At 35.6% G+C, this 12,672-nt stretch overlaps 1 protein-coding gene across 2 annotated transcripts; it reads left to right on the top strand.

Annotated features, from left to right (window-relative positions):
- The first annotated feature begins 695 nt into the window (after positions 1-695).
- Positions 696-10,033, top strand: LOC111891459 (uncharacterized). 2 transcript variants are annotated; one of them, XM_023887516.3, is made up of 24 exons: positions 696-845; positions 1,042-1,216; positions 1,424-1,533; positions 1,767-1,932; positions 2,048-2,148; positions 2,268-2,340; positions 2,441-2,576; positions 2,702-2,862; positions 3,099-3,223; positions 3,311-3,410; positions 3,527-3,623; positions 3,697-3,748; positions 3,833-3,934; positions 4,808-4,954; positions 5,034-5,196; positions 5,268-5,498; positions 5,588-5,742; positions 6,311-6,439; positions 6,657-6,970; positions 7,051-7,162; positions 7,238-7,392; positions 7,467-8,811; positions 9,121-9,315; positions 9,384-10,033. In XM_023887516.3, exons 2-24 carry the CDS (start codon positions 1,084-1,086, stop codon positions 9,858-9,860), a joined length of 4,779 nt encoding a protein of 1,592 aa, XP_023743284.3. In that variant the 5' UTR covers positions 696-845; positions 1,042-1,083; the 3' UTR covers positions 9,861-10,033. The 2 variants fall into 2 exon arrangements, with proteins under 2 accessions (XP_023743284.3, XP_052626611.1); XM_052770651.1 differs by having other exon boundaries at positions 760-908.
- Positions 10,034-12,672: the final 2,639 nt, after the last annotated feature.

Genomic DNA, 12,672 nt, shown 5'->3' with positions numbered 1-12,672 from the left:
TCACATAAAATAATAAAAAGGTGTCTAATTTGGATTAAATGTTATTTATGTGCAAATTCATGATATTAAGGCAATGATGAATCTTCTTGATAATATATAAGCTTAATTGCTCTTTATGTTCGACAATTCATTTGTCATAATAAATGATTAAATGTTAAGCATGTTCATTTTCCATTTCATATATTCTAATTCCAATGATTCGAATGTGTTTGATATTATTCATTATGATATTTGGATATCACAGGTCGCTAGCATTAGTTGTATATGATATCATGTTTTTTTAATCATTATTCTCATTTCATTTCAAACATCTTTTATAAACTTAATTATACCTAAGCAAGCAAACAACCACGAACAATATAACCAACTACCGAAAAAACATACAAATAATCTATTTTAGTGAAATAAAATATTGAATTTCATACAAGTCTTTTCGCATATCGGAGCATGATCTTCTTTTCAAATATTGTTTTTCTTTTTGTTACTTTGTTTTGTTTTACTTAGTAAATAATTTGAAAGAAAATGGTAATTAAAATTATGAACAACTAATTCCCTCTAAATCCATATTTCGTCCCTAGTCACATCATTTAAGAGAGTGTTTTGGGCTACTTAATAAACCTAATTGAGCTACTTAAGAAGCCTTAAAGTTTTGGGCCTAGCAAGTGATTTGGGGTAAATGTGCTTTAGTCGGGTCGGACCATTTTCAGTCAGTCAATCAAACTAACCGGCTGGACCGTTCTATTATTCTCTCCGTTTAATCACAGACACCAATTTTTCCGTCATCGTTCACTGTCTCTCTCCCTGTGTTCATCATATGAGCTTCCATCCTCCATAGCAATTTACAGGCAAGCAATATCTTCTAATTCCACACAATTACAGACTAGTTCTCATCGATCTGATTGGAATCGGTAACTTTGATGTATTCACGTTTGTGTTGCCTTTTCTAACTAGTCAAATTCCGTTTTGATTTGATTGGATCGTTTTTTTTTTTTTTTTTTTTTTTTTTTTTTCTCATCATTCTTTCTGTTTCTATTCATGTAGACTGTATTGCTTTTTGTCGGAGGATCAAGAATTGAAAGATCGATGGAGTGGACGACAGTGCAGCATTTGGATCTGCGGCATGTTGGTCGCAGTTCGAAACCTTTCCAACCTCACGCTGCCACATTTCATCCCAGTCAAGCGTTGGTTGCCGTCGCTGCTGGAAATTACATCATTGGTATGCTTGATTTTATGGTTTAATTGTATGTTCAAATCAACTTTTAAGCAAAATAGATCTTTCAGAGGACGGTGCCCTTGTTGCTTTTAGCTTACTAATCGTTGGCACATGTAGAATATATGAGAGGAATTGTAGAACTTGTCACTATTTTGAAGTGATAGGACCACGGCAGTGATCGTAGTATTAACAATTTATGTGTATACGCAGAGTTTGATGCATACACTGGTAGCAAGATATCTTCGATCAACATTGGTGCTCCTGTAGTTCGAATGTCTTATAGTCCCACTAGTGGACATGCAGTCGTAGCTATACTTGAGGTTAGTTTTCTAAACTTCTCTTTCCCCCTATTCATGATTTTCAATACAGTTCCTGTCAATTCGAATACATCTTCTTTTGTCTGATGCATATACAGCTAAAAGTTCTGAATATTGACAAATTCATAATACTAACCTTGATGCTATATGATTTGATCTTTTCAATCCATCTTTCCACCATCTACACTTCAAGTATTGATGTTCCAATGTATGTAAACTTTATACACTTATTGCAGGATTGTACAATCAGATCATGTGATTTTGACACAGAGCAAACATGGGTTTTGCATTCACCTGAAAAGAAGATGGAACGTATTACAATCGACACAGAAGTCCATCTGGCTTTAACCCCTCTACAACCAGTAGTTTTCTTTGGTTTCCATCGCAGGATGAGTGTAACAGGTTTACTTTTGTTCATCAGTTTTCATCTTTGATCCTTTACAATCACTACTTCATAACTTCATCTCCAGCATCACCAAAGTCACTTATCTAAATCCTCTTTTTTTGCTGCATGAAGTTGTTGGAACTGTTGAAGGAGGAAGAGCACCAACAAAAATAAAGACAGATTTAAAGAAACCAATTGTGAATCTTGCTTGCCATCCACGCCTTGCTGTGTTGGTAAACTTTCTTCTCTATAAACTAACTATTCTCATATTCTATCATTCTCCAAAGTGTTGATTTTTCTTTTTTTTGATCTTTAAAAACAACTTTATAGCAATTTCATTTCTCCATTTCAGTATGTGGGCTATGCAGATGGTTTGATTCGAGCTTATAACATCCATACATATGCTGTTCTCTACACTTTACAACGTAAGATTTACACTCAACAATTTCTGTTTACACTTTCTTAATCCACAACCTAAAGAACATACATTTATTTTGATATGAATATGTGATCAATCTTATGTAGTTGATAACACCATTAAGCTGATTGGTGCTGGAGCCTTTGCTTTTCATCCGACTCTAGAATGGATTTTTGTTGGTGATAGGCGTGGTACTCTTCTTGCTTGGGATGTTTCAACTGAAAGACCTTTCATGATTGGCATGTAAGTTGTCTTTTGTATTCCATTACTAAATTTAACCTAATATGCTCATGAGGCTTTTTGCACATGTTTTCCAAATATACCCTTATATGCTAGTTTTTAATTATACATCTACATGTCCTTTGCAGAACACAAGTGGGTTCACAACCAATTATATCAGTTGCATGGCTTCCTATATTGTGTGTACTTGTTACCTTATCCAAAGATGGAAGTCTTCAAGTTTGGAAAACAAGAAGTGCTGCAAATACCAATAGAACTCTAGTTCAAGCTAACTTTTTCGAGTCTGCATGTAAGGGTTTATTATTTCTTTTCTTTTCTAATATGGTGGATAATAATGGATACATTTGGTTTTTAATATAATGAGCAAATTGCAGAAAAATAGCAACTTACTTTACTCTTATAACAACATAAGCAACATGCTTATATTTATTTACACATTATAGCAACATGTAAAAACTAAAGTACATTATGGTTATTATATATTTGTAAAATGCATTAATCTTGTTTTTTTTAAATCTTTTGTAGCAATTGAACAGATTGATATCCCACGTCTGCTATCACAGCAAGGGGGTGAAACTGTTTATCCATTACCAAGAATTAGAAGTCTTGAAGTCCACCCAAAGTTAAATCTAGCAGCTTTGATGTTTGCAGTTATGTGTTGTTGACTTTTTCTATATGAATAGATTGGTGATATAAAAAAGTTTGACTTTTTTATTTTATTTTATTCTTTCTAGCAGAATATGACAGGTGGCGACAATGCAAAAAATAAAGCTGCTTACACTAGGGAAGGAAGGAAGCAACTTTTTGCAGTTTTACAAAGTGCAAGGGGATCTTCAGGTGATTTTACTTTCACACTTTAATCTTTTTTCAAAAAATACTTTTTTTGGATAACTATAACAATGACAAAATTACCCTTTTATACTAAATTGCATGTGATTTTATCATTTTGTCAGCATCTGCAATTAAGGAGAAACTTTCTGCCCTTGGATCATCAGGAGTTTTAGCAGACCATCAACTTCAAGCCCAGTTACAAGAGCATCATACAAAAGGGTATTTTAGTCATTTTTTTATTTGTGTTACCGATTTCAACATGATGGTTTCTTGATCTTGAATTTAACTTTAGGCCCAGTCAGCTTACAATCTCGGACATAGCACGGAAGGCTTTTCTTTACAGTGTATGTTTATTTTCATAACTTATAAACTTTTTAATCAAAATTCAAAAAACATTCTCTGATTCAATAAATATCTTGCTTTTTCAGCATTTCATGGAAGGACATGCAAAAAGTGCCCCAATATCACGCATGCCTCTTATCACCATTTTAGATACTAAAAATTATCTGAAAGATGTTCCAGTTTGCCAGGTAATTTAGGGAAAATTACAGAAACGCCATTACATTATCAGCTGTTTATCTAAAAAGCCATTATGATTATTTTGTTTATTTTTGTATAAAAGCACATTAGTATTTAAAAGTTTCTCCACTTTAGCTTGTCATTCACCTATAAAAAGCGGTTAATACTATATTTGATTTGCTTACATAGACAAATTTTAATGAGGTGGCATCTGATGTGGCAAGGGAAATGTCCATATAAGTATTTTAAATTAGGATCTCATGAAAGACCTTATATTCTGTGTTTTTTCTTAATTAAACCTCATCTTTGGTTTTTTTTTTTTTTTTCTGAAAAAACCTTGTATTTTTGCCGAAAAAAACCCTTAACTTTCCATCTGTTTCCAAATAAACCTTCAACTTTTTTAGTTTTTCTCGAAAAAAACCCTCACATTTTACAAGCTTTTTCTGAAAAAAAAGACATAAAGGGCCAGATCGGAAAAAATGAAAAAATGCAAGGTCTTTTTCAAGAAAAAAAAAATCAAATCGAGGTTTAATCCGGAATAAAACACAAAATATAAGGTCTTTTATGAAATTAACCCTTGAAATTACCAAAAAAAGTGATGTTATATTAAAATGTCAAAAAAATGTCCATCAGTATAACACATGCTTATGTGGACACTTCCCTTGCCACATCAGACACTCATTCAAAATTTTCCATGTAAGCAAACTAAAACTGGTAACCATTTTTTTGTATGTCAATAATAGCTGAAACTGAAAAAAGTCCAAACATCAACGCCTTTTATGCAAACAAAAAATAAAAGAAAAAAATCATAATAGATTCTGTATAATTTTTCCCTTTGATATAACATTAAAAAAAAACTCTAAAAATGTTTCTCATTGCAACAGCCACTTCATTTGGAGCTAAATTTCTTCAGTAAAGAGAATCGTGTTCTTCATTATCCCACAAGAGCTTTTTACATAGAAGGTGTAAACCTAATGGCATACAATCTCTCTACTGGAGCCGAAACTATCTACAAGAAACTTTTTCCATCGGTAAAATGACGTTTTTGTCCTTTTGAAACAATACACAAACTTTTTATTTTATACTGAGATTTTAGTTATCTACTTTCAGATGCCTGGACATGTTGAGTTCCATGGAAAGTATTTACTCCACAGTAGAAAGCAACACTTGTTTCTTGTGGTTTATGAGTTTAATGGTGCTTCTAGTGAAGTTGTACTTTATTGGGAAAACACAAACTCTCAATCATCCAACAGTAAAGCCAATACAATCAAAGGTCAGTTTAGGATTTTCACAAATTTAAAAGTGCATAAAATTTAGTAATCATGATTTTTGTAAACTTTTCAGGTCGAGATGTTGCATTTATTGGGCTAAATGATGGACAATTTGCCATTCTTGATGAAGACAAAATTGAACTTTCTGTATATACATTACCTGGAGGCTCTCCAAAACCAGGTGCTGAAAAAAACATGATAGATGATCAAAAACCATATGAAGAACTTGATGTGTCTTCTATCAAGGGCCCACTTCAGTTTACTTTTGAAACTGAAGTTGACAGAATTTTTTCGACTCCAATTGGTAAGCAAAAGTGAAAAAACTTCTTTTTTTTTTTTTTTTTAATATTCTGTTTGTAGTAAACTGCTTACAAAGTCAACTGTGAATTGTAGAGTCAACTTTGATGTTTGCATGTTTTGGGGACAAAATTGGAATGGGAAAGCTTGTTCAAGGATACAGCATTGCTACTAGTGATGGACCTAATATGTCAACAAAAGGTGAAGGGAAAAAGTCTATCAAGTTGAAGCCAAATGAGATTGTTTTGCAGGTTGATAACTTAACTTTTTTCTATGTTGTATTGCATATAGAAGTTACAATAAATTACATTGTTGGTCCCTGATTTATGCTCATTTTTGCAATTTTGGTCCTTATTTGAGGTTTTGTTACGATTTTGGTCACTTTTATGATTGTTTTACAAATATTTGTTATTTACTTAATGTTTTTTAAAAAAGTTAATTAACCCCCCCTCATCATGCCTGTAGAATACTTGAAAATAAGGACCAGAATTGCAAGAGAACTTTTTGGGACAAAAATTGCTTAAATTAGCTAAACTTGGGGACCAAAAATGTAAATTACTAGTAAGTTGCGTTTTCGGTCCCTGTTCCAAGTACAATGACTATGTTACCCTTTTGTGATTTTCCAATGCTGTAATAGAAAGAAATGGAAGTAGGATGCTATATTACCAAAATTGTTAGGATACTTCAAAAATAATGATCGATATCACAAGAGGACTTTTGGGACCAAAATTGCAAGAAAAAGCTAAATTCAGGGACCAAAGTTGTAAATTACTTTAGAAATTATTAGTCTGACTTTTTAATATGTTTATAACTTTTCAGGTTCACTGGCAAGAAACTCTTAGAGGCTCTGTCGCTGGAATATTAACTACACAGAGAGTACTCATAGTCTCTGCTGACCTTGATATTCTTGCAAGTACTTGTACAAAGTTCGACAAAGGCCTTCCTTCAATATCCTCACCTACTTCAGATAATTAGAATAAATTACATTTTTGGTCCTTGGGTATAGCTGGTTTTTGCAATTTTGATCCCAAAAATAGTCACTTCAAAAACGTTACAAAAGCCTCAAATAAGAATCAAAATTGCAAAAGAAAACTTTTTTGGAACTAAAATTGAAAAAATCAGCTATCAAGTTTTTAATATTTTTGGATTCTTAACTAAAAATCACTATAGATCTCTTCTTTGGGTGGGGCCCGCTCTTTTATTTTCCACCACCACTGCCATCAGTGTTCTTGGGTGGGATGGAAAAGTGAGAACCATTCTTTCCAGCAGCATGCCTAATGCAGTGCTAATCGGGACTTTAAACGATAGATTATTGCTTGCAAATCCAACTGAAATAAATCCAAGACAAAAAAAGGGCTTGGATATAAAACACTGTCTTGTAGGGCTTCTAGAACCTCTTCTTATTGGTTTTGGCACCATGCAACAAAATTTTGAACAGAAGCTTGACTTGTCAGAGATATTATACCAAATAACATCAAGGTTTCATATCTTTATTTATTGTAGTCCTTTTTTGAAAATTCTGACTCTGTGATGACGTGTATATTTTCTTTTTTTTAAAGGTTTGATAGTTTACGGATTACTCCAAGATCTCTTGATATTCTTGCGACTGGTGAACCTGTGTGTGGTGATCTTGCTGTATCGTTATCACAATCAGGGCCTCAGTTTACTCAGGTGACAAAAAAATCTAACATTATATTTCCCTTTCAAAGTTCAAAATTCAAAATTCAAAATTCAATACAAATATAGGTGCTACGAGGATCATATGCAATCAAGGCGCGTCGCTTTTCAACCGCTTTATCTGTTCTAAAAGACGAATTCCTCCGATCAAGAGATTACCCACAATGCCCTCCAACTTCCCACTTATTCCACCGCTTTCGTCAACTCGGATACGCCTGCATAAAGTATACAACTATACATCACCAATTCAAATATTTTTTCTCAAAAATAGCAATTATTAATTATTAAAAATTCACAGGTATGGTCAATTCGACAGTGCAAAAGAAACATTCGAAGTCATATCCGATTACGAAAGCCTACTCGATCTATTCATCTGCCACCTCAACCCTAGTGCAATGCGACGCCTTGCTCAAAGACTTGAAGAAGAAAACACCGATTCAGAATTAAGACGCTATTGTGAAAGAATATTAAGAGTCCGTTCCACCGGTTGGACCCAGGGTATTTTCGCCAATTTCGCTGCTGAATCCATGGTTCCTAAAGGACCCGCATGGGGCGGGGGCAATTGGGTAATTAAAACACCCGCGAGCACAAAAAGCATCCCCCAATGGGAATTGGCGGCTGAAGTTATGCCGTATATGAGAACAGACGACGGCAGTATCCCCTCGTTGTCAACCGACCACATCGGAGTTTACCTCGGATTAATCAAAGGCAGGGGTAATATCGTCGAAGTTCGCGACGATAGTTTAGTGAAAATTAAAGATAATAATAAAATTGTTGCTTCCACGTCTGTCGTTGCTTCTACTTCTAATGACACGTCATCATCTCAATTGATGAACCTTGATTCTCTTACGAAGGCGGATTCGAGCGTAGAACAGGCAAAAGCCGAAGAGGAATTTAAGAAATCGATGTATGGGACAGCTGGCGATGGAAGTAGTAGCGATGAAGAAGGTGTTTCCAAAACTAAATTGCGTATAAAGATAAAGGAAAAAACCGCTGCTCCTGTTACTGTGGATTTGGATAAAATTAAGGAAGCGACTAAACAGTTTAAATTAGCTGATGCTTTGGGTGCACCAATTAGAACTAAATCATCAGCCGGAATGAATATTAATAATAATAATAATAATAATATTAATACTCCTCAACCAGTAAACAATCCTCCAGTTGTATCAGCTCCGGTTGATCCATTTGGGGCCGGTTATTTCACGCAAACGCCGCCGGTGTTTCCGGCGGGTGGTCCAGCGGTGTCAACCGGAGCGGCGGTTGGACCGCGGCCGATCCCGGAGGATTTTTTTCAGAATACTATTCCGTCGTTACAGGTGGCGGCTGCGTTGCCGCCCCCTGGCACTTATCTTTCGAGATACGATCAGAATCCTCAAGGGAGACCATCCGGGCCTCCCACTAGTGAAATTCCTCAAGTGCCTGTGAATGTTCCGGTTTCTACAGAGTCGTTTGGACTTCCGGATGGCGGTGTGCCGCCACAATCCATGGCTACTCCACCTGTTGCCATGCCGCCGCTTCAGGCGGCGGTCAACGCTCCGGTGTTGACCCAGCCGCTTGATTTAAGCTCCCTTGAAGGTCCGGGAGCTGTGAATGTAGTGAAACCTTCTGAGCCTCCTCCTCCAACATCTGTGCGACCTGGACAGGTGGATAAGTTTTCCTTTTTAAAATTTTTTATCATATAAAATGTAGTAAATTACAGTTTTGGTCCCAAACTTTCGTCTCTTACAATTTTGGTCCTTGTGGTTTCTAAGTAAAACGTGACTATTTTTGGGAACAAAGTTGCAAAAATCTGTTATACCAAGGGACCAAAAAAATAGTCAAATAAGGATGAAAAATACAAGAAAATTCTTTTGGGGATAAGAATTGCAAAAATGAGGTAGATTGAGGGACCAAAAATGTAACTAAATGAATAAAGAATATGCATTATTAAAATTTGTTGTGATAAATAATAGGTTCCACGTGGGGCTGGTGCTTCGATTTGTTTCAAGACTGGGCTAGTGCATCTTGAACAGAATCAACTACCAGATGCATTATCATGTTTTGATGAAGCTTTTCTTGCATTAGCAAAGGACAATTCTCGTGGAGCTGATGTAAAGGCACAAGCCACAATTTGTGCTCAGTATAAAATCGCAGTCACCCTACTTCAGGTATTATTATTATTATTTAATTTTTTGAAACTTAAAACGGAACTCAAATTTACACAATCCACCCTCAGGAAATCGGGCGACTACAAAAGGTCCAAGGTGCAAGTGCAATAAGCGCAAAAGACGAAATGGCAAGACTCTCACGTCACCTCGGGTCACTACCACTCCAAGCAAAACACAGAATAAATTGCATACGAACAGCCATAAAACGAAACATGGACGTGCAAAATTACGGATATGCCAAACAAATGCTTGAATTACTTTTATCAAAAGCTCCACCGGGTAAACAAGAGGAATTAAGAAGCTTGATTGAGATATGTTTACAAAGGGGGTTGACCAATAAGTCAATCGACCCACTTGAAGACCCTTCACAATTCTGTGGTGCTACACTTAGCCGATTGTCGACTATTGGGTATGATGTTTGTGATGTTTGTGGGGCTAAGTTTTCGGCTTTGGCTTCTCCTGGGTGTATTATTTGTGGTATGGGGAGTATTAAGCGGTCAGATGCACTTGTGGGACCCGCTCCTGTTCCTTCGCCTTTTGGGTGAGTGATGAATGTGTGTTGTAGGTTTTTTTTGTGTGTAAAGACTAAGATACCCCCGACAATTTAGATTTGATTTGTGTGTATACGGATTCGAATGGTGGTTTTTGTTTTACGAGGCTTGTTGTATAAGAGATAGGTTAAAGCTTGTTTAAAGAGAAGTATATTTTTTATTGCTTATTGAAGTGTGCTCGAAAGGTTTTGGGTCCTGGTTCGGGATAGAAAAACACGGTTGAATAAATTTGTTAACAATGTTAATAATTTACAAGTTCCACTTAATAATATTTGTCAAAAAAGGATAAAAACCTCGAACCCTACAGAGAAAGCATGATCGTGACTGGTTATAGCTTTTTAGGGGTGGTTACTCGGGTTACTGATTTTCTTGATCATGCATTAGTTATCGGAGGTTCGGTTATAACACTAGACGGTGCACCACCACCGCCCACCACAGTTTGCGGTGAACACCACACCAACCGGTATGTGTTGGTGAGGTGTCCACCCCTGCATGAGATATTGTTGCCGCACTTTTTCCTGTGTGATAGTTTCTTTTTAACTTATGTTTTCTTGGAAACCTCATAACTAAAGTGGAACGTTAGATTAAAAATATTTAATGGTCTAGATCAAGAATGACATAATTGTAATTATCACTAATTTTAATGGTATTCTAGACTTTTAAAAAATATCAAAGGTGTATATCGGGGATAAAATATATTATTTCCTAATAATTAATTTAACTAATATAATAAAATCACATTGTATCTTCCTTATTGACTCTATCTTTCTCTCTATATCCCTTTCTTTTTCACACAAACAAATATTCATGGCTCTTCCTACATTCAGCCTTCAAGATGGTGTTGCCTTCGCGTACGAAATCATCGATGAGAGATCAGGAGAGAACACAATGATGCTGCCCTCTTCTCTCTTTTTTTTTCCTCTGAAGGATCCTAACTAGCATTAGCATGTTTTCCAGTCAACTTAGCCAGAGTTTCACGTCAGTCGGTCACGTTCCAGCATCTTCCATTCTCCATATCCTCTGCCAGCTTGATCTTTGCCTCCCAGATGGCCTGAGTGGACCTGCTCTTAACCTCAGCAATCACATCTTCAATCTCTAGTGCATACTCCTCTTTCTCCACTTTCTCCTTACTCAGCTTCTCCACCCTCTGCAAAAGCTCTCTGTTCATCCCCTCTTGCTTTTTCAAGGCATGTTCCACCTGGTCAATCTTAACCTTAAGATCCTCGGTAGATCGAGATGCGTGATCAACAACCTGTAAAACACTACGATAAGTAAATTGAAGTTGATCAGAAAAAAGCACAAAGATACTTACAGATTGTGAAAAAGAGATCAACTTCCTCAGCGCCTCGTCCGCCTCGAGGTTCTCCAAATCCAAGGACTCAACTGACTTCCTCTTCCAGGATCCCGGAGTCTTGATAGTCAGATCAATCGAGGCTCTCTTCGGGGAAAGAGAAGATGGGGCATTCTCTAGGAGTGTTCGTTTGGATGGATCGGTTTAATCCGATCCGATCAAGTGAATCCAAATTAATTTCGGTTTTCAAAATGTAGATCCAAATAGTCCAAACTAAATTCAAATCCGATCCGATCCAACCAAATTATAATTCGGTTGGATCGGTTTTTTACAATTCGGTTTTCAAGAATTAAGACATTTCAACAAATATATAACTTTAGTATTAACTTACTCTATAATATAAATTAAAAAATATTGTTTAATTAGTTGTGAATTAAAAATTATAAATAACAATAAAGAAAAATATATTATAGTTTACTACTTTAAAGATAATTTTTTTTATAAGAAGTACATTATAAAGTATTATAATATATGAAAATTTTGAATATACTAAAAAGATAATTTAGTAAATTTATAAATTATTAAAGATATATATTAAAAAGAACAAAATAATAAATTGCAATTCGGTTTTTTTGGACTATTCGGTTGTTATTTTATAATCCAAAACAAATCCGAAATCCAAAATAATAATTCGGTTTTGCTAAAAACCAATCCAAAAACCTGAATATCTGAACCAAATAGTCCGATCCAAATTGTCCAATTGGATAATTCGGTTTTATCCAAATAGTGAACAGTCCTAGCATTCTCCTTCTTCACCACCAATTGGCCACTAGACATGGTCGTATCAAGATTAGAGAGGGAGAAATGGGCGCTAGAGCGTGTAGCCTTGGATCTTGAAAATTGCAAAGAGTCTTAATCAGTTCAGGATCCTTCAAAATAAATAGACAAGAGATCCTTACCGGTGAAGATTACGATTGTAGTGGAGGAATTCTCTTGGACGTTGGGTTATTCGAACTTAAAGGATCTTTCAGCCTTGGGCAAAGCAAGAAAACTTTCAACCTTCTCCTTAGTATCTTCAGCGGCTGGAGCAATTTCCTCGAACTTGAAAGTTGCATCAGAACAAACATAATAAGGAAGCATGAATTTCAGGATCCTTATCATAAAAAAAATAAAATCCTACCCTTTTTAACCCAGGTTTTTGGCAGGAGATCTCCATTGGGGATAAAATCACGTCTCACGAAGAAATATTTTTCTTTCCAAGGACCATCGTTTTGTTTGGATTTCAAAATAAGATGTGATTTGTTTGTTTTGACTTTGAACAAGAGATGGGAAGAGCCAAAAGTTGAAAGATCATAGAGGTTGGCTAATTCAGACAAACCAATGTCTAGATCCAAGGATTCAATCGATCAATCCAGAAGAGGATCCTCAAACTTTCAGGGATGGCTTGGATGTAGAAAATTTAGGTAACCTCAAAAAATCTAGAAACAACTCCAAGGAAAGGGTAAGAAAAACCTA

Source organism: Lactuca sativa, chromosome 4 (assembly GCF_002870075.4).
Source record: "Lactuca sativa cultivar Salinas chromosome 4, Lsat_Salinas_v11, whole genome shotgun sequence".
NCBI classification, from domain to species: Eukaryota; Viridiplantae; Streptophyta; class Magnoliopsida; order Asterales; family Asteraceae; genus Lactuca; species Lactuca sativa.
This window is presented reverse-complemented; position numbering and strand designations above follow the sequence as displayed.